A 21,534-nucleotide genomic window follows, 5' to 3' on the forward strand; every position below is an offset into this window, starting at 1 on the left:
ATATTTAAAAAACTAAGAAACCTAGTTCTTTATAGGTTAATAAAACTTTCTAAATAATGAAAAGAGAGAATTCAGTGCACATATATTCAGCCACTTCCTATAATAAAAGGTTCATACATTTTTGCAAAGAAATCTGAGGAAATGGTCCAAGACAACACAAGACATGATACTTGGTCAATTTTCTGACCATAAGCTATAAATGATATTATTAGTAGCAATGGCAATATAATGAAGCCATTTGACCTTTAAAGTCTCTACCAGCAAATTGTTTGCATTTATTTTCCTAATTGCATTTCGTCACCTTCATTTTCTTCAGGTTGAAAAAAAAAATCTATCTTTATTGCACTCAAGGCTGAGCTTTTGACATTTTCTTAGTCGAGACCTACTTCTAAGTGAGAGTTCAGTATTGAAAAGTGAACATCTTGAGTCACAGTTGTTATTATGACTTATCAAATAAGGGGTAAGTAATTGTTTGGGAGGGTGAAATAATTGTTAATGGCCAGTGGAAGGATTGAATATTTTTCAAAATATTTGAAAGTTCTTTATCTGCCATATTAAAAAGTTATATATTCTGTTTGGCCATAAATGGCGCTATATGAATTACTAGATGGCATTTATAGAAATTTCAGTTCAGAGCTGTCTTAAGGCATACAAAAAAGGAAAGTCCTGTCACTGGAGATGGTGAGTCATAGTCACAAGTGTACAGCAGTAGTGTGTAAGTTAGCCATAGAGGACCTTCATGTCTCAGCACTGTGCACACTATAACTTACATGTCCATTGAGTGACAGTAACCAGGGTCTATGTGCCTTCTCATCTACCCTCTTATTTGGAGTCTCTGATAGTGGATGCATGCCATTATTTTTTTCTGCAAGATTGGTATATAAACAGTTTTTGATACTATGAAAGGCAAAAAAATAAATTAAATATTATGTGAGGTAGTTGTCCTTCTGCTTCTGATTATGAACAGATATCCATTTATAATAAAATAAATTTCAATGAAATTTAAGTTTGACCTAAATGTAAATTAAGCACTTCCCTATCAATATCTTCATTAAGTTCTTTAAAAAAAAAAAATCACTGCTCTCAGCATTTTGTAATTACACCAAAAAATGTGTGTGTGTGTACACATTCAGTAAGCAGAGGTAGGAGGATCTCCATGAGTTCAAGCCCACCCTAAGACTACATAGTGATTTCCAGAATTACATAGAAGCCTAAGGTACAGTGAGACACTGTCTTAAAAAAAAAGCCAAGTGTTGTGGCACATGCCTTTAATCTCAGTACTTGGGAGGAATGGTAGGAGGATCATTGAGAGTTCAAGGCCACCCTGAGACTACAGAGTGAATTCCAGGTTAGCCTGCGCTGGAGTGAGATTCTACCACCAAAAACACAACAAAACAAAACACAGATTTAATCTTTTAAAAAGTAAATTTACCTATATAACTCACAACTTTCATTCCAAAATAGTTTAATTATAGTGCTGTGGTGATTACAACAGCTGACTGTGACTGGTATAACTCTTCCTTAAGAAAACCATAAAATTCACTTATTTATTACATACTTATTATAGAGCTGGGGAATGAACTTAACATGTAGTGAGTGTTCTAGCAAACAATATATCACTACATACCCAACCTTATAAATTTTTCCCTTTGAGAGTCACTAAGCTGCCCAGCCTTGTCATTGCTTTCTGACCTGGCCAGAACTTGAGCATGCAATATTACTGAATTTCCATTGCTGCATAGCTCATCTCAACTGAAATTTATATAAACATTCACAGAACATCAAAACTGGAACTTGTGGTCTGAAGTTTCTGTTCAGAATGCATGATTTCATATTGAGCATTGTCCCTTACAAGTGTATCTTAAAAAAAAAAAATTCAGGCTGTTTAGATGGCTTAGCAGTTAAGTGCTTGCCTGTGAAGCCCAAGACTCCCAGTTTGAGAATCAATTTCCCAGTACCCACATCAGCCAGATGTACAAGGTAGTACATGTGTCTAGAGTTTGTTTGCAGTGGTTGGAGGCTCTGATGCACCCATTTTCTCTCTCTCTCGCTCCTCTCTCTCTGCCTATTTAAAAATAAACAAAAATATTTTAAAAATAGATATTCATCTTTGAAATCCATTTTAATTCTATAAATATTTATTGAGCGGTTACTATAAGATAATTCCTAAACACAAAATATACCATCCCAAAGGTCTTCCAGCTACAGATGCTGATGCAAATAAATACTTGTCCACAGGAAAATAGAAGGAATGCAATGAATATCAAGAGTAAACACTGTGGGGATTATGGTATAAGCAGATGAAGAGACAGAGAATGGATAAGAAGAAGGAAAGCTGAATACAACAGGACTTCAGAACTTTGGTTCAAGGAAAATGACAGACAAATTATACTGAATTTTTTTGTAGACTCCGCTTTTCTCAGTAAAGGCATGGGTTTGGAATGTATAATATTCGTCACATTCATTTCTTCTTTTGCCACTGTTGCTATACCTGGTTACATTCTTAGTAAGTGTACTTGTAAACTGAAGAAATAAAAATGGCCAAGGCATTTCCTTCAAGAAGCTAAAATTAATGTCAATGTGCATTCGCTTTCCTTTGTAGGAATACATTTAGAGAAAAGCTGAGAATAAAATAATGTAAAATGAAATGTAAAGGACCATACTTTTCAATTTCATCTGAAAAAAATAAGGATTAGAATTTAAATAAGTAAATAATTTTAATAATTATTGGGAAATATCACTTTCATAAATTATGGAGTGATTTTTGTTTATAAATTCCAAATGATATAAAAGATACACTTATTTTTAAGATATGATGCAATGAGGAAATAATAAAATGTTAAATTAAAACCAATAACTCTACTACAACTTGATAATCTAGAAACCATTTCAGTTTCTTCATCACAAGTGAAGTTGGTGGTGTGAACTTCAGAGTATAACCACACGAATTCTACGGTTGGGCTTCCAAAGCACAGAATGTGATTCCGAACTCAATAGAAATATCTCATCTTCCTGGACTTTACATCTTAGATATTGTTTAATTCATGGAATTCAATGGAACTTTTTAAATATGAATAAAAGTAAAGATACAAATTCCAATAATCTTACTCAAGATTTCTTTGTGAGAAGTACAGAACACATGCAAGGTCCAGAGTTGAGTATTTACAGAAAAGTTCATATAGGGTCTAGAGAGTTGACTTAGTGGTTAAGGGTGCTTGCCTGAGAATCCTAATAACTTATGTTCAAATCTCCAAGTCCCCTGTTTCCACACACACAGTAATGCAAGGATGCAATGTCACACATGTGCCTACGGGGGTGGACCCATGTGGAGTTTGTTTGCAGCAATTGAAGGCCCTGGCACACTCATTCTCTCTCATTCTCTCTCTCTCTCTCAAAATAAATCACAAAAAATCATATAGTAAGGGGGAAAACAAACATACAAATTGTGAGCATTAACATTTTGAAAATTATTTCCATATAAGCGATCAAGAAAATACTATAATTTTGGCAATAGTTTTCTTTTATAATAGGCATAATTGTGTTCATGTTGGTACTAACAATAACTTTTCACTTAATGTGTATAGTAATAAAATTAGTACTAGCATGTTCTTAGTACCTACTAAGCAGTATTCAAGACTTAAGGCTTTTTAGCAAACTAAAGATATGTAGGAAAATAATGGCTGGTGGAACAGGAGGAATATGAAGCCCCTTAACTTGTGTAATGAGTTTAGAAAGAATATTTTCTTTTTTGCAATGAGGGAGTTGATAATCAAAGTTATACATGTTCACTCATTTTCTTGAGTTCTTTCCTCATCATTAAGTACTTTACAATGGGCTGTTGGGCCTTGAGAGGCTGGGAAGTGAGGCCTAGTGGAACTTCCTGAGCCTGGCTAAGGTTTGGCCAACTGCCTCCGCCCAGCTATGACTCAGCAGGGGACCAAATGGCCTCTGGCCTGCTACTTCCACGCAGGAAGTTAGAGTCCCCGCTCTGAGCACTTAGAACCAATCATCTCAGAGGTCATGGTATGCTATTGGCCCTTACATCTCACCCCACCCTAAAGGCTCCGCCTTTGTTCTCAACATTATATAAATACTCACCTGTAACAATAAAGTGAGTTCCTGCTTTGAAAAGACTCCTGAATCAGTGTGGTTTTTCTCTGGTTTCTGGGGAGCCCGGCAATGGGCATCAAGCCAACATTGAACATTTTGAGTTTGACAGCCAAAATAGTGGTTATATTAGAAAATAAAATCTAGGAAAGTACTTTATTAACCTTATAAAATCTTAATGTATATTGAGAATCTTTGTATTCCGAGTCCTAGTGTGCTAAACAAGTGTATTTGTCAGTCAAATAGTATAAAATCATAATACTTCTTCATCCGGTTTAATGACATGGAAAGAATTAACATTTCTGTGTCACAAAAGGGATCATTTTAATTGCAAAGGGCCTGTTTCATAACCATATCCCTCTATACTAGCTCATTTAAATTGCAATTCTGTTTTTTATTATGTTCTTGATTTTACTAGTTTGTTCTCTTCATTGTAATAATAATTCTGTTGTTTAAATTATAGCTCAACTTATTTATCTATAATTTTAAAAAAAGAAACAGGATAATTTATCAGAAGTTACTGTCCAGTCTTTCTTTTTTTTTTTTTTTAACTGTTCTGCTTTCAAAATGACTCCAAATGACAGTTCCCATATTATGAAAGATGTTACATGATGTTATACTTGTGGGTATATTTAAGTAAATTTAAGTGATCACTTTGTACCCATTGGGCTACTATAAATTTAAATTTAATGGTGATGAAGTGGAAAAACTGAAACAGGTGTGCCTTGTTGATGAGAAAATAATATACTGGAACCAAGGTGGTGGGTCTTCCACAAACAAAACCTACTTTCTTGAACCAGGATTCCTCAGCTGTGACACAGTGTGCTGTGTGAGATCCATATTACCTTGTGGAGGCAAAAGGTGAATGTACAGTAGGAGAACCGATGTGATTATGAAATTCAGGTGACTTTAGCACTGTCATGCACCAAACCCTTTGTCTTTCTTACAGGACCTGTGTACTTTGCTATCTTCCAAGAGTGCAACAAGGTGACTTCCATGTTGTCCAATATTGGGGAAAAATGATCTATTTTGATAGTGTTCTGTTTTGTGTTCTTTGTTCCATCCCCAAATGAATGAAAATCTAAGAAATTTTGACATGTTACATTTATTAGACTTATACAACTGCTTTATGCCAAAAATTTTAATACCATTGTATTATCTATGTTTTAAAGTTTCTCAATTTTTTTTCATAACATACTTACACAAAAGTTATTGATAGCTAATGGAGTTAAAGGAGTTAAAGCATTCCATATGCTTTTCATGTTGGCCCTCAGTGTTTCAGAAATAGATCTCAAAATGCAGAGGTAGTTAGATTTCCAGAGCTGAGCTATGGATTATAAGCACAGCTCTCTGAATGCATAAATTCTCTATGCTGAATTTAAATCTAATTTTGTGACAGCTGTAAAAATGGCTACCTCAGACAGAAAGGCAAAGAAATCAAATTTATGCTATTCTCTGTAAAGTTACAATGCTAAATAAAGCACTGTTCTGAATTTAAGGGCAAAATATTTCAGCTTATAGTAAGGTTCCCAGAAAAATACAATTCTTTAAAATATATTTATAAATTATCATTCTTCTTGAATAATTTTTAAATCATCTCATCATAAGTAGGGAGGGAAACATAAGGGCAAAACTTTAAATGGGAAAAAATATATTTACAAACAACTAGAGCAAAATAAAAAACAACAACAACGAAAATTACATATAGCTATCACCAGTGAGTGTCTGTAAAGGATGGTTAAATAAGCCAGATTTGCACTAAGATTATATTATACCATCATCTTCAGGTTATCAAACAAGTAATAAATATAAGGATAAATATAGAAATAAAGAGCCAAGTGGTAAGTAGAAGTGGGCATAAACACAGTCTGATATCATTTGTTTAATTCTACAAGGAGCATAGAGAAGAAACATAACAAAAAATATTTGTAAAATTGTAAGCCACAGTTATAATACAAAAAAATACCTATAGACTATTTCTTACCTGGAAATTTTACTTTTGAAAAGAGAACATAATAGGATAACTTTGAATCTCATTTCCTGAGTTGACTCTGTCCAAGCCCACAGAAATCAAAAGCTCTTCCATTCTTTCAACAAATTGAATAGGGTATTGGTATTTTGTTTCATTCTTTAAAAAATGTTAGAGCATATTCCTCCGTAAAAATACAGGTTCAAACTTAAACTCAAACTTGGGAACATAATATAACTTCTGATACTATGAAGCCATCAATTATGCATCTACATTTTTGTTTGTGTATATGTGGGGATGTAGATATGGATAAGAACATAATGCATATATATATGTAGTATTTAAATGGGTCCTTTGTATAAACTGTTATGAAAATAGCTCTGATATATGAAATAATTTTTTTACCATTTAGGAGAGGAAATATTAGTAAAAAGAAACAAAAAAGGAGATTGTTCCAAATGGTCTTTTAAGATTTGGAAGATTTTTCTGAAGGATTTTTCCATATTAATGAAATACTTTTGAGATCCTTTTTTGAAAAATTCCAGAGAAAACAGTTTTCCTCAATTCCTGAAGGTCAGAGCTATGAATATGAACACTATGACTTCTGAGCCCATGCTACCCGTCAGGCACTAGGGTCGTATCCCTTTTGGCTTAGGCCAATAGGATCTAAATGGGCCAAACGTACACTCACTGGTAAAGAGCTCAGAAAGAAGATCCTGGCTATCATTTGTAGTTCTATCTTCATTTTCTTTGTTGTTCTTGTATTTCTCATCATAATAGTTACAGGCAGGTGTCTGGAAAAAAAAAAAACTATATTATGCTGACTTCCCCAGAGACTTAGAGAAATTAGAGCTCACCTGTCTGAAAGCATTGGACTGACAAACGTGCCTTCAGTTTGTCAATCTGTTGTGATTTGGGGGTTATCTGTTGATGTATGAACTTGACTATACTAAGAAAAATCTAAATAGGCATTTTTTTCCACTAAATATGGTGAAAAGACTGTTACTAAATATTATTCAAGCCTTTACCTTTTTCTCTAATTGGAGCTCACTTTATCACAAACATCTGCATAGAAAATTATTAGAATATCTCACTGTAACTGAATTATCCATGAAGATAAAAGGAGCTAACCTAAATTCAATTAAGGAAAATCAATAGAACAGATTTTCTCATTAGATGATTTAACTGCTCTTCAATAATAATTTGTTCTAACAAAATGGGAGAAAATACACTTAACAGTCAGTTAGGACTGCGGGACGTAAACTGATTGCATTGTTGTTGGTAGCTATGTAGGAAGATGTAGAAGGAAATCTTGATTTCTCTTACCACAATCATGACACTGGTGTTGAAGAAAAAAAATACTCAAAAACTTGTTAATGAGAGATGAAGCACCTAGCTATAATTGATAATTTTGTAAATTACTGTAGGTGAGGTTTATATATGACATAATTAATAATATAAATTCTTACATATAAGTGTAATAAATATTTATTGAAGAATGCAGAGCAAGGTAAACTCAGACTTCCATTCTCAGCATGGCATTCCTCTTGCTTGGTAGTGTTTATCCTATTGTGCACAGTTATTTGCCTGATTTCTTGTGGTTCTTACAGATTTTATATTTTAAAAATTTATGGATGAAAATTTGTTCTTCTTTCCCCACATATAATATTGTAGTAAGTTTTGAAGGGAACTAATTTGGAAGTTCATGAGCTATAACAACATGGGAAAAGTCTTGTTATTTTTTCTTTCACAGTCATTCATAGAAGAATCAGCAGGGCTGGAGAGGTGGCTTAGCAGTTAATGTGCTTGCCTGTGAAGTCTAAGGACCCTGGTTCTCTTCCCCAGTATCCGCATAAGCCAGATACACAAGCTGATACATGCGTCTGGCATTCATTTGCAATTAGGCTCTGGGGTGCCTGTTCTCTCTCTGTGTCTCCCTGCCCCCCTTCTTTCAACTAAATAAATAAAATATAAATAGTTAAAAAAGGAAAAGACTCTGGTAAGTTAGTTACCATTATCATTAATAATGAAGTTTGTAAAATGCAAGATTTATCAAGTCACATTAAATTCTTGTCTGATCCTGCTGGTAGTATAGGGAGTAGTAATTGAAAGTATACATTGGAAAACATTACCATCCTAGGAAATTTATGAAGTTTCTAGGATATCATAAATATGTTATAAAATGGTTCTGATTTAGTAGAGTTTGAAATTTCTAATGTTGTGTGAATTTGGCAGAATTTTAAGTATACTAGCTGCAGTTTTATTTTTTTTATGAGGAAGAAATCTAAGTGTTAAAAACTTTCACAAAGGTTAGATGAGGTAAATCTTATATTGAGGAACATTCTTAGATTATAGGTTTAACAAGTAATATGTATGTTGGTATTATTGTGATCAAAGTGGAATGTTTACTCAAGTATTTTCCACTTACAGAATTGTAGTGTGTGTGTGTGTGTGTGTGTGAGAGAGAGAGCAAGAGAAAGAGAGAGAGAGAGAGAGAGAGAGAGAGAGAGAGAGAGAGAGAGAGAATAAATCCATCTATTGTTGATGTTCTCTCACTTATGATTGACTATATTTCATGAACAATGGTTGTCATATTATTATGGAAACATGTTTATCATTATCATCTGATGGAATACCAAATATACTTAATGGCTTACACTGAGAACCAAATTCAAAATCTTTATTTTCTGGCTTAAGACTTCAAAAGATTGCAAGCAATCTTTCCACCTGTCACTTGTCATCTTTCTATCAGCCAAAGTCAGTTCACATTTACGTTCCCAAGTGAAGAGTTCTTTTCTTCACATAAACATTTGCATGAATATATGACTAAATGACTAAAGAACTAAAGACTTTTGTTTTCTAGCCCTAAAAAGTACCTCTTGGCTTTTCAACCATTGTGCCTTTTATTTATTTATTTATTTTTTTTGGTTTGTTTGTTGGTGGTGTATGAAATATTGATGTGGTATAGTGTGTGATGTATGCATATATGTTTGCAGATGTATTTGCATTCAATGAGCATGTATGTACCTGATGAGGCCTGTTTCCTTCACACAGACTATCCCACTCAAAAGATGCCATTTTCTTTCTTTGTAGGGGGTGGGGCGAGGGTGTTAGCAAGCCCCAATGATTCTCAAATCTCTCCTCCTCCCCCATACCCTGAAGGGTAAGTTCGAAGTATGTATAGGGACAAATCCCAGTTTACATGAGTACCAGGGGAATCGAACTCTGAGGTCTGGGGCTCTCTCAGTCCCTCATGCTTGCAGAACAAGTTCTCTTTACCTAACAGCCATCTCTGCAGAAACCCACTGAAATTCTCACAAGTTTGAGAAAATGTTTGGAGATAAGGGTATAAGCAAGGAAAGGCTACAACTAATAAATGTTTCACTAAAATAAAGTACTGGAATAGCCGGGCATGGTGGCGCACGCCTTTAATCCCAGCACTCGGGAGGCAGAGGTAGGAGGATCACCATGACTTCGAGGCCACCCTGAGACTCCGTAGTGAATTCCAGGTCAGCTTGGGCTACAGTGAGACCTTACCTCGAAAAACCAAAAAATAAAATAAAATAAAATAAAATAAAATAAAATAAAATAAAATAAAGTACTGGAATAGGACAGGGGTTGATGAAGTTAGGTTGTAATAAATTTAAATTTTGGTTGTGCGAGTGGCTGAATGTCATTGAAGGAAACTTAAGCTAATGATTACAAAAAAGGGATGCAAAAATAATGCTTTATCAAAAAGTTTGAAAGGGAGACTACGACACAGTCCCATAGGTGTCAGAGGACGTGGCAGTGGATTTAAATTGTTTGGAATAACACCATAGCTATGCTTTTGACTAGGTGTGACACCTTGTAAACTTGTCTAAACTTACTGTACCCCACTTTCCTCATGATAACAGTGATCATGAAATCTTCTATTGCAACCATATAAGAATGAAAATTAAATAATTATATGCAAAAGGCTTTCAAACTTGCCTGTAGTCCAAACAATGTATTTACTAAAACTAGCAGGGAAAAAGAGAAATATCAATATATGAATGTAATATGTTCTTGAAATTTCTACCAAGATTAATCACTGTAATCAAGATAACATTTTCAATGTAGTAGGTATTAATTAGTATCTTTACTTAAGATTTTTTTAAAATTCATATTTGTGAGAGAGAGAGGAGAAAGAAAGAAGCAGATAGAGAGATAAAGAGAGGGAGAATGGTCATGCGAGGGCCTCCAGCCACGACAAAAGAACTCCAGATAAATGTGCCAGCATGTGCATCTGGTTTATCTGGGGAATCAACATTGGTCCTTAGGCTTTGCAGGCAAGTGCCTTAACTGCTATGCCATCTCTTCAGTCTTAGTTTCTTCTTTAAAGATCATTCTCAGGGTATAGAGTTTTATAATTTACTGCTATGTAACTGTCTTTGTGTAGCTCCTTTCAACCACAGTTCCTTAAACATCAACAATCATAGCATATGCATTTTTGTCATGGTCAATGAAGAAATAAAATAGAAATGTGTCATGTCTTTTATAATATCTAAATGTATTTTAGTATGCATGCTGCCATAAATTCAGCCATCATTTTTGTGTGTTTAAAAAAACATGATAGAATAATAGAGTACCCAATGTTCTTATTGAAGTGTAGTACTTTCTAATATGTTCATTGCCTAAATTTGCAACTGAATTGATAAAAAACATTTCATAGATAAAGTATTCTATCTTTTCAGATGAAGTATCTAGCAGCAGTAGTCTTAGAAGGAGGGAAGATAAATGCAACGGTACTGTAATTTCAGAAAGGCTGATCATTAATATGCAAATATCATTGTACTTATGAATGAAAAGAATCCATGGAAATTTACATAGAACTGGCATCACTAATTAGGAAAGTAATCCCTAGGAAGGCCTCATTTGCTCTTTTTTTTGTTTGTTTGTCTGGTTTTGATTTGCTCTTTGATTACAGAGGTAGCTTTTTTCTAATATTTTTTTTCTAGAAATTACACAGAAAAAAAGAAAGAAATAACATTCCTCTAAGGAATATATACCTCTAAACTAACAATACATTGTAATGATATACAGGACTAAAATAAATGTATTCATTTATAAGAATGGAAGAAGAAACATAACCCTTGCTTAGCACACATGAGCCACATGTTTCAATATTCAGTATCACATAAATAAAAATAAATGAATAAATAAGTTTTTAAGAGTTAGGTTTAATAATTTTCCTGGGCAAGGAAATACATAAGTTCATACATAGAGGGAGATGTGGCTTACAGAGACAACACAGAGAAAATCATTTCTGAGTTGGATGATAAAGATGACTTGTTATTGCAGCAGAGAGGACAGTCTGGTTGTCTGGTGCAAATGGAAGGTCCTGATTTAATCTCTGAACAGAAGACAAGTACAAAAGGCTAGCATATATTGCTTATTAAAGTTTCATTCTTCTTTGGTACTTAATTTAACACATTTGGGAAATCATCCAGATCACCAATTAGTTCATTTCTCACATAGAGACTTATTGTATTCCATGATGCCTGAAGCTCTTTCATCCACACTTAGTAGTGAAACTTGTACATAGATCAATGATTAAATATACTACAGATTTCAAGATTTTAAAAAATGACTAACCTCTAAACATTACTGTTGGAGATCAAATTTTCACCAGTTATATACATTACGATGATCCCAATATAATTTATTAATCCAATGTGGGACAGAAAGTTTCCAATAGTCACTTAGGCTCTTCAGAGAGAGAGAGAGAGAGAGAGAGAGAGAGAGAGAGAGAGAGAGAGAGAGAGAGAGAGGAAGAAAGGAAGAAAGAAAGAAGAAAGGTGGGAAAGATGGCCTGGAGGGATTGCTTAGTGGTTAAGGCAGTTGCCTGCAAAGCCAAAGTACCCAAATTCCATTCCCCAGGACACACATTAGCCAGATGCACAAGGGGGCACACACATCTGGAGTTCGTTTGCAGTGGGCTGGAAGCCCTGGCACACCAATTCTCTCTTTCTCTCTGTCCCTATTTACTGTCAATAAATAAATAAATAAAATATTAAGAAAGAAAGACACACAGAAAGAGAAAGAAAGAAAACGAAGGAAGGAAGGAGGGAAGGCAGGAAGGGAGAGAGGGAGGAAAGGAGGGAGGGAGGGAGGAAGAGAGGAAGAGAAGATTAATACCAGGGTCCTGCCACTGCAAATGAATTACAGAAGCAGGCAAGACCACTTTGGGCATTTCATTTTATATGGGTGTTGGTTAATTGAGCCCAGGCCACAGACTTTGCAAGCAAGGGCCTTTAGCCACTGAACCTTATACCCAGGCCAGGTTTTCCTATTCCAAAATAAAGTTTTACAGAAAAAAATTCTAATAGTTTTGCTATTTGGTTGAAACAATTTTAAAAGAGGTAATAATTACTATTATGGATTACATGCCTTATATGCATTAATTATCCAATTTAATACTATAACCTAGGCAGAATTAATTTAATAATAAGATGGGAAAACTGAGATCTGAGATGACAGCTTCAATTTTTACAGTTTTTGAAATTCACAGTGCAATGGTCTATGCAGATCAAGATGCTTAAGAGTCCATAGTATAGTGTTCCCAATGGCCTTTATTTTATCCATATGGCAAAGCCCACAATAGTGTCTATGTACATGTATATATAGTGTATATGTGTATATACATATACACTAGTGTGTATATACATATACATATAGTGTATATATATAACATATATGTGTGTATATGCTAGCCATAAGTACAGAGCAAGAATCACTACCTTCTTGTTACTAACTCATGATTCTTTACTTTTTATAGATTTGTTAAAACCTTTCATCACTTTTTGTACGCTAATGCTTCAAAACATTTCTGCCCTTAATCTCACCTCTGTAACCTTCACACTTTTCTATATTTAATAAAAAATATTTTATTTTTCACATGAAGAAAAACTTATGGATGTAAATAAATGCACAGAACTTGAACCCTTAAATACCCAACTCCTTTGCTCTGTCATGCCATTTACTACAAAAACAATGTAATAAGGATATTTTACTCATTTTTGTCACAAATGTACTTTCTGAACCACATTACAGTTCAGGGGAGGGGACTGCATGTGTGCCTGCATGTTGATAGGATGGTGTGTGTTTTCTGGGCAGCAACAATGAAACAGTGAGTGACATGTGACCTGTGCAAGGACTCTGTGTCTAAAATAGATGCGGTCTTCTGCCAGGCGCCTCTGTAATAATAAACTTTATGTCAAAGTGACCACTCTTAACTTGAAAGTGAAGGAGAATTAATGCACACAATGTTTTCTTCATCATTATCAAATAATTGTGCTCACATTAAGAGACTGATTCTTTCAGTATACAATGACGGGGTTCATGTGCCCAATTAAGGGGTGCTCAGATAACAATGGGAAGTACATACTCAAAACTCAAGGTCTGTACTTTACTTAAACATTTTAGAATATTTAAAAGAACATTTTGGACATGACACTATAAATTTTCCTATCTTTTGAAGAAATTCTTAATGTGTGTTTATGACATTATGATGTGCAGCAATGTGTTTGAATCCTCTTTTCTTTTCTGTGAAATTAGTTTACTGTTTAAAGTGTTCTATGCTCCAGAATTACAATAACACATTGTGGTGGTTTGAATAGAATAGATGCCCCCCCCACCCCTGTCCCCGGAAAATTCAGTTCTTTATTGTTTGTAGTTTGCATTCTGCACCACCTGGCTGGAGGCAATGCTACTGTGTGGATCTTTAGATTGGTGGTGGGTTTCAGATTTCAATCTAAAGATATGCACAGTGTGCCTAGCTGTAGCTCCTGAAGCGTGCTGTGTGTTTTTTTGGTTTTTAGCCTTGTGCTTCTCTCTCTTTCTCTACTTGGTCCTGTGAAAGCTGGCCAGCTTCTTCTGCCATTATGGAATTTCCCCTGAGTCTATAAGCTTCAATAAATATCCCTTCCTCCATAACTGTGGCCGGTCTGGAAGTTCAACTCAGTGAACCTGAAGCTGTCTGCTAAACACATATATTAGATTTTGAGAAGAAGAAGAGACTAGCTTTATAGCAGTTTTGGTAATTTTTCATGGTTTAGTTGGTGGTTTGCTTTTCTTTTTTCTTTTTTTTTTTTAGTCTGGTTTTCTTTCCTTTGTTTACGGGATCTAATGTCATAACCCCGCCTGGCTCATAACTCCTATAGGCAAGATTGGCATTGAGCTTGGGGCATGTGCCAGGATTACAGGAGCAAGCCAGTATCTCAAGCTTTTTTGGAAAATAAGAAATGACAAATTTTAGCCACCAAATGTTCTAATAAAGTAATATTAAAATGAACAAACAAAAGTGTACTCTGTCTTGATATAGTACAGAGAAAGTAACAATAGAATATATTTATACATTTCTAATGGAAAATTACTTATATGTCACCATATGAAAATAAATAAAGTATGAATAAATTGTTTTTTATTTCATTTCAATGAATTACTTTGCAGATTTCTTTATTGAAATAATTTTAATTCACTACACCAATCATAGCTAATAAGACATTTGCATAGTTTGCAATATCATATCTCATGCATGTATGGATAATTAAGGCAGATTATACATAGAAAAAACTTTTTTTTTTCTCCTGTTAAAATCATTTCCCCAGATTGCACCAGCCAACATATTAATGAAACAAATATCCTTCCATGAACTAACACACAACTTCTTTGGAGGATGTCCCTTCTTATAATTCACATATAGAAATACTTGGTTAAAATTCCTCTTGGGTTTCTCCTCCAACTATTGCATTGTATTGTTCATCCCAACTCACGTTCTAGATTATCTTTTGTTTCTGAGTTGCTGACCAAGTTTTCTCTAAATATAATAATAAGTATTGCAAAGCAATCACATTTACTTTTTTAAAACTATTTTACTTATTTATTTAATTAAGAAAGAGAGACGGAAGAAGATATACATAGAAAAAGAGAATGGGTACACCAGGACCTCCAGACAGTATAAACAAACTCCAGCACAGGCTCCACTTTGTGCACTTTGTGAGTCCTGGGGAATTGAACCTGGGTCGTTATGTTTCCCAAGCAGGTGCCTTTACCACTAAGCCACCACTCTACCCACTTTTATTTTTTAATCAGTTATTTTCTTACTGCATCTTTAATGGAGAGTAGCCTCGCTTCTGTGAAAAATCTGAGTGGATTTTCCATTTGTTATTGCTAGTTTAGCTCTGTGAAATTTATTTCACTTTGCCAGAGGAACTGGTTCCTTCATTAGCTTGTCTACACACCTGCACTGTCATATCACTGGATGACAAGTACATCACTAATATCAACCCTTCTCCCAGAAAGTTCTGGTCCTTTGGACCAAAATAAACTCCATCAACATTGCATTTGCTTGCATTCCTTCATTGATCACTGCTTTCTCTGAACACTTATGAATTGTTAGAAATTAGACATCAATAGAGCATAACACCCCTCAAAACTAGGTTATTTAATGCAATGTTAATAAATTCCTAACACAACCTTAATTTTTCATTAATTAATGCATCATTTATTAATACATTAACCCCTCCATAGAATTGTTAAAAGCATTTTGTGGACACAGGTTTGGCTCAAGTATAACACTATATATTTCATGTATCTTTTTTGCATATACTTTTCAAATTTATCCTGGGATTTTTCTAACAAAATTCCTTTATGAATTTCAGAAGCTTTAAACTAAGGATGGCATAGCTATCCTTTTTCAATGACAAATACTCTTAGCTGGTCTGGAGTGTTGGGAACACTGGGTTGAGAATGGACGCTGAGGTAATACCAAATCTCATGAGAGTGTCTGTCAAAGGAGGAGAGCAGAGGAGTCAGTGCTCCAGGTACTTCCATCCCAGATTTAGAGCACAGACATTAAGTTTCATTTTTATAGGATATGGCTTATCCCCACAGCAGGCAGTAAATTGTCTTTCACAAATACTGGCAGATGTTGTTGATGAAAATGAGCCTGCCCATGAACATAAACCCCTTGCACTGTACCCTCTAGGTTGATGTGGCATTAATTTTCTTTTTCTTAATTAAACTTTAATTGTTAGAAAGCAACCAAGAACTCTCTAATAGTGAGATTTCATCACAGAGATATTCTGTGTAAACTCCAGGGGAAGCAGTGAGTAGATCATTACAGAATTATCAGCCCCCTGCACAATTATAAATTAAAGAATTAGGATGTTATTAAGTGGCAAGGAGCAAAAGACATGAGAGCATGCATTACATCACACACACCCATCTTTCCTTTAGAATGATACACAGCACAGATGCAGTAGTCTTCTATGCTTTATGTTTTCATAAAATTGGTTAGTGGGAGATATATTGCACCACAGAAATATCAGATCATGTGCTCTATGAAGTATGACAGAATCTACCCTTAGCCAGTGAATATTAGTAACACATTTGAGGTTGGAAAGGAAAATTTGTACTTTCTACATGAATTAATGCCTCACTTGGAATGTTCTTGCTCTACAAAGTTTATAATTTTAGCAGTCCTCTCTGCAATCATCTCTTAAAGTCTTGTCCCCAGCTGAACTTCCATTCATTCATCTGGGAGACACACTAACACCTCCCTCCTCAACTACTTTACTCACACTGACATTAAAACGATTGTCACACATGATTATATTGACAGGATGACATTGCAGTTGGTCCCACTTAGCTGCAGCTGCTTAAAGCAGAGAGTGTTTCCAAGTCAATCTTTTGATCCTCTGTGCTTTGAAATACTGCATTTCTATGCAAAATGCATCCAGAGAATACAGTTTAAAAAGTAAATGTATTTAGTTGTTTTCCTCGTTAGGAAAATAACAGGTGACCCAGGTAGACAGCAACATATCCAAACACAGAGGATATTTGTTGTTGTTGTTGTTGTTGTTGTTGTTAAATGAGAACATACAGATGTTAGATTGAAAGTCAAAGAAATATGCCTGTAAGTTTGTGGTTAGCAAGAGCACAGAATTAGGTGTACCATCTGGCAGTGAATTTTAACCTTGAAAAGATTAGTAATTTCAGTAAAACTAACGAAGTGATGGCTTTAGGGTTAGGCATGGCTAGATAGTTGGTAGTATATATTTTCAATTAGCATTTTCAGGTTGTATACCTTTGCATTTCTATTATTTTTTTTATTGTGGTAGAAAGCTATGGTAATAAGTGCAATGGAACAAATGAAACAATAGAGTAACTTTGTGTATAGATGTTTTTGATATTACATTATATACCAACAAGAATTGAGGAAATTGAGTTAGACACAGGGCTTAGCAGTTAAGGTGCTCACCTGCATAAGCCAAAAGACCCAGGTTTTATTTCCCAGTACCTTTGTGAAGCCAGATGCACAAGGTGGTACATGTGTCTGGATTTCATTTGCATTGGATATAGGCCCTGGTATGTTCATTCTTTCTATCTTACTCCCTCTCTCAAAAAATCAAATTAGTAATAGAACAATGCAGGTCTATTATCTGTATTGAGATAGACAAGGGTCCCATAACAGATTAATTTTAGATAAAATTAAGAAAGTTCCACTGAAAACTCTTGAATTATTTCTGGTTTTTACATACCTCAAGCTTCTCTAAGACTAAATTTTAAGTGTTTTAACTTTTTATTTAAATAAAGGTGTTTTAATTATTATTTATATCATGTTTGTATAATTTGGTTGATTCATATAAATGATTCCATTTTTTTCATTATAAAAAGGACATTTTTAAAGATAGAAGCAAATTATTATTGTGAGATAGCAAAGTGTTTACAAGCTTAGGCATGGGAACCAATAGACTGGTTCAAGCTGGCTTTTCAAAACCTTCCTATACACTCTTAGGACACATTTCACCATTTGCTTTCTCATATCTTTACATATCTTGTGAGTACAGAATTCAACCAATCTCTATATCACTATCGTTTCAAAGATATTTGTGTGTAAAATAGCTGCGTCTTCAAAAAGTATTCTGTGTAATGTGTTGTGAATACAGATGATTCTAAATGATTTGCTTCTAATAAATCAAGTATGTATGTGTGCAAATATCTCACAACCTGTGTGCTTATCATTCTAAAGTATTGAAGATTACAGTTTGGAGTTTGGGCACATATTGATATTTTGGCTGTTGGCTTTGTGGTGGATAACAAATACAAGTGATTCCTATGTAGCTTGAATAAATGCACCCCACTAGATTCTGAAGTTTATTAAAATATCATTGATATCCAGCCATGTGGCTGGAGGAGATGTCATTGTGTGGTCCAGTCCTAAGGAGTGGTGGTGGATCTGACATTCTGCACTAAAGATATGCAAAGTACCTGAGTTCCTCCTGGAGTTCCTAAGTGTGGTTTTTTGCTTTTGGCTTTTGGCTTAAAGCTTCTTCTCTGTCTGCTTGGACCTAGAAAGCAGGCCAGATTCTTCTGCCCTTATGGAACTTCTCCTGGTTCTGTAAACTTCAGTAAACATTCCTTCCTCCACAACTGCACCTGGTATGGAGGTTTATCTCAACAAACCAGAAGATGTCTGCATTAAATTCTAACCCCAGAATCATGCGTCTTCCATTATCATTTATGAAATTTGAACAAAAACTTGTCACCCTCCAAGTTGAGTTACATCTCAGGCTCTTGTCATTCCTGATGTTTACTTCCTAGAAAAGCTTGAACAATTATTTTTAAATACTAAGAAACAACTTTCATATTGTGGAATTTAGAGAGGTCCTCCAAAGTTTTTGGACAATTTCGTATTAGGATGATAGCTAATAGCAGTTAGTAATCATAAAAGCAAAAGCAGCAGCAGCAGCAGCAGCGATACTGCAGAAGGAGGAGAAGCACCAGAGCAAAAGGACCATCTTGGGAGGAAGGCCAACGTGTGCCAGGAATTTCACATGAGAAGCCCCGGCTATCGTATCTAGTCCTGGTCCTCCCTGCAAATGGATCAGGTGTGTCATTTGGCTCCTCCCATTGACTAGAGATAGACATAATTTTTCTTTAGTTAATTTGCATGCTGATTTATAAAGCTCAGTTTGGAAGTTTCCATGAAGTTGATTTAGTGGGTTAATAATGCATGCAGTTACAGCCACATTTGGGAAAATTTGGAAATTTAGATAAGTAGCTATATATCCCCAGTTTTTTTTTTGTTTGTTTGTTTGTTTTGTTTTGTTTTTTTTTTTGTTTTTTTTTTTTGAGTTAGGGTCTCAGTCTGGTCCAGGCTGACCTGGAATTCACTATGTATTCTTAGGGTGGCCTCAAACTCATGGCAATCCTCCTACCTCTGCCTCCCAAGTACTGGGATTAAAGGCGTGCACCACCATATCTGGCTTATTTATTTATTTATTTAATTTTTGAGGTAAGGTCTCACCCTAGCCCAGGCTGACCTGGAATTCACTATGTAGTCTCAGGGTGGCCTCAAACTCATGATGATCCTCCTACCTCTGCCTCCCGAGTGCGGGATTAAAGGTGTGCACCATCACGCCTGGCTCCCAGGTTCTATTTTTATAGAATTATAACAACCCATGTCAAATGACAATAATATACATGTTGTAGAAAGGATAGCCAAGATAACAGTGTAGGCCTCCAAAATTTCGGTTCCCAAGAATTAGAAATGTATTTATCAGTGATTAACATGCCAACTATCCAGACTCCACATTAAATCATTGTCCACCTTAGTATATAATTATATTTCCATCACAAAATCATTTTGTAATGTCAGTAGTTTATTCATTACAATTACAAAAGCTAGTATTCCAAATTATCTGTCAGAAATAGTCAATATTTCTCAATGAAATAAAAAATATCTATGTTGACAGCCTAGATTTCTGACCATGTGGTATTCGAATGGAAATGTGAAGATATTCACTCATGTATTATATATTTATAATAATGTTTTAAAGTACAGATGTTGGGCTGGAGAGATGGCTTAGCGGTTAAGTGCTTGCCTGTGAAGTCTAAGAACCCTGGTTCGAGGCTCGGTTCCCCAGGTCCCACGTTAGCCAGATGCACAAGGGGGCTCACGCATCTGGAGTTTGTTGGCAGAGGCTGGAAGCCCTGGCGCACCCATTCTCTCTCTCTCCCTCTATCTGTCTTTCTCTCTGTGTCTGATGGTCTCAAATAGATAAATAAATAAATAAATAAATAAATAAATAAATAAATAAATAAAATAATAAAGTATAGATGTTTATATCACTGTTTAATTTCAAATAACTTGCTTTTGAAGTTTTTCATATATCTCTGTACTAGTCGTTCATATCAGAAATAAGAGATACATTAATAGATAAACAGATAAGATAGATGAGAAATAGTTTTTCTTTAGATTCTGTATAAGGAATGAGAATTAGTGTTTTCAAATATACTGGCTAATAACAACTCCTCCATTTTAACATGGCTTCATCATTAAATATATCAGTATAAATATAGGTATAAATATATCTGTTTACCTCTGCATATAGGAACAGGGAAATCCCAGGAGGCTGTACTGACTGAATTGGCAATGCAGGTAAGTTGAGGGTGGCCATCAAGGATATATCCAGTGACACAGCTGTAGCGAATCTTGTCACCAACATCAAACCTTGTGCCATATAAGACACCTTTGGGTGGAACTCCTGGGTTACCACAAGAGCTGCTCTGCAATTCTACAAAAGGGAAGAAAAGGAGAAAATAGAGATGTTAATAGTCTTGCTACAATATTTTAGTTATTTTCCATTATATAGGCTTGATTGTAATCTACGAAATCCATACTTATCACATTTTAAAGAGAAGTAAAACAGATTATCATCACTTATAAGTCATCTTCAAGATAAACTTTCAACACTAGAGTTATAACAAATGTGTAAGTATTACCAAGATCTCTGGGACTTTCTTGTTTTTATTAACCCTAATCCATGGAGGTTTATCTGGGGAAAGTCAACATTTTAAGTAAAACTTTTTATTTATTTAAATGAAAATAAAATATTACTTTATTAGAAAATGAACATTTTCAATTTTAATGAGATTGAGCTAGATTTACAGTGTTATTACTTGCTTAAATTGATTAAATATTGATAATTGTAGTGATAAATGTATATAATTTGACATTTTAACTATATCACTTTGTAAAATACTTGAAAATATAAAATAGATTAGATATTTTTCCATTACATTACCTTTATATTATGAATATTAATTAATACACGTGAAAGCTGATGGAACAAAAGGCAACATTCTAATTAGGGTAATGTCTATATTTAAATTAGTAGTACTATACAAATGTTGATTTCCTACCTGTGTCTATTGTACTGTGATTTTAATAGTTAGTATACTTAAGTATATATCAACCACACCTTTATAAAACATACTAAAAGCTGAAATTTAGGTTATGATACACAAAAGAGAACATGGTAACATACACCTTTAACCTTGGGGTGTTAGGAAGCTATGGTAAGGGGAATAGTGAATTCAAAGCCAGCCTGAGCTACAGAGTGAGTTTCACATAAGCCTGGGCTAGAGTG

The 21,534-nt window shown here is 34.6% G+C and overlaps 1 protein-coding gene across 7 annotated transcripts in view; it reads right to left on the reverse strand.

Moving 5' to 3' along the window:
- Csmd3 (CUB and Sushi multiple domains 3) overlaps positions 1 to 21,534 on the reverse strand; it is a 1,124,273-nt gene that overhangs the window by 886,902 nt on the left and 215,837 nt on the right. For all 7 annotated transcript variants that reach the window (XM_045143269.1, XM_045143267.1, XM_045143265.1 and 4 more), the window contains exon 4: positions 20,485 to 20,679. In XM_045143269.1, the coding sequence (XP_044999204.1) occupies positions 20,485 to 20,679 (195 nt within the window). The remainder of the gene's footprint in view (positions 1 to 20,484; positions 20,680 to 21,534) is intronic.

This window comes from Jaculus jaculus, chromosome 2 (assembly GCF_020740685.1).
Source record: "Jaculus jaculus isolate mJacJac1 chromosome 2, mJacJac1.mat.Y.cur, whole genome shotgun sequence".
In the NCBI taxonomy this organism is placed as follows: Eukaryota; Metazoa; Chordata; class Mammalia; order Rodentia; family Dipodidae; genus Jaculus; species Jaculus jaculus.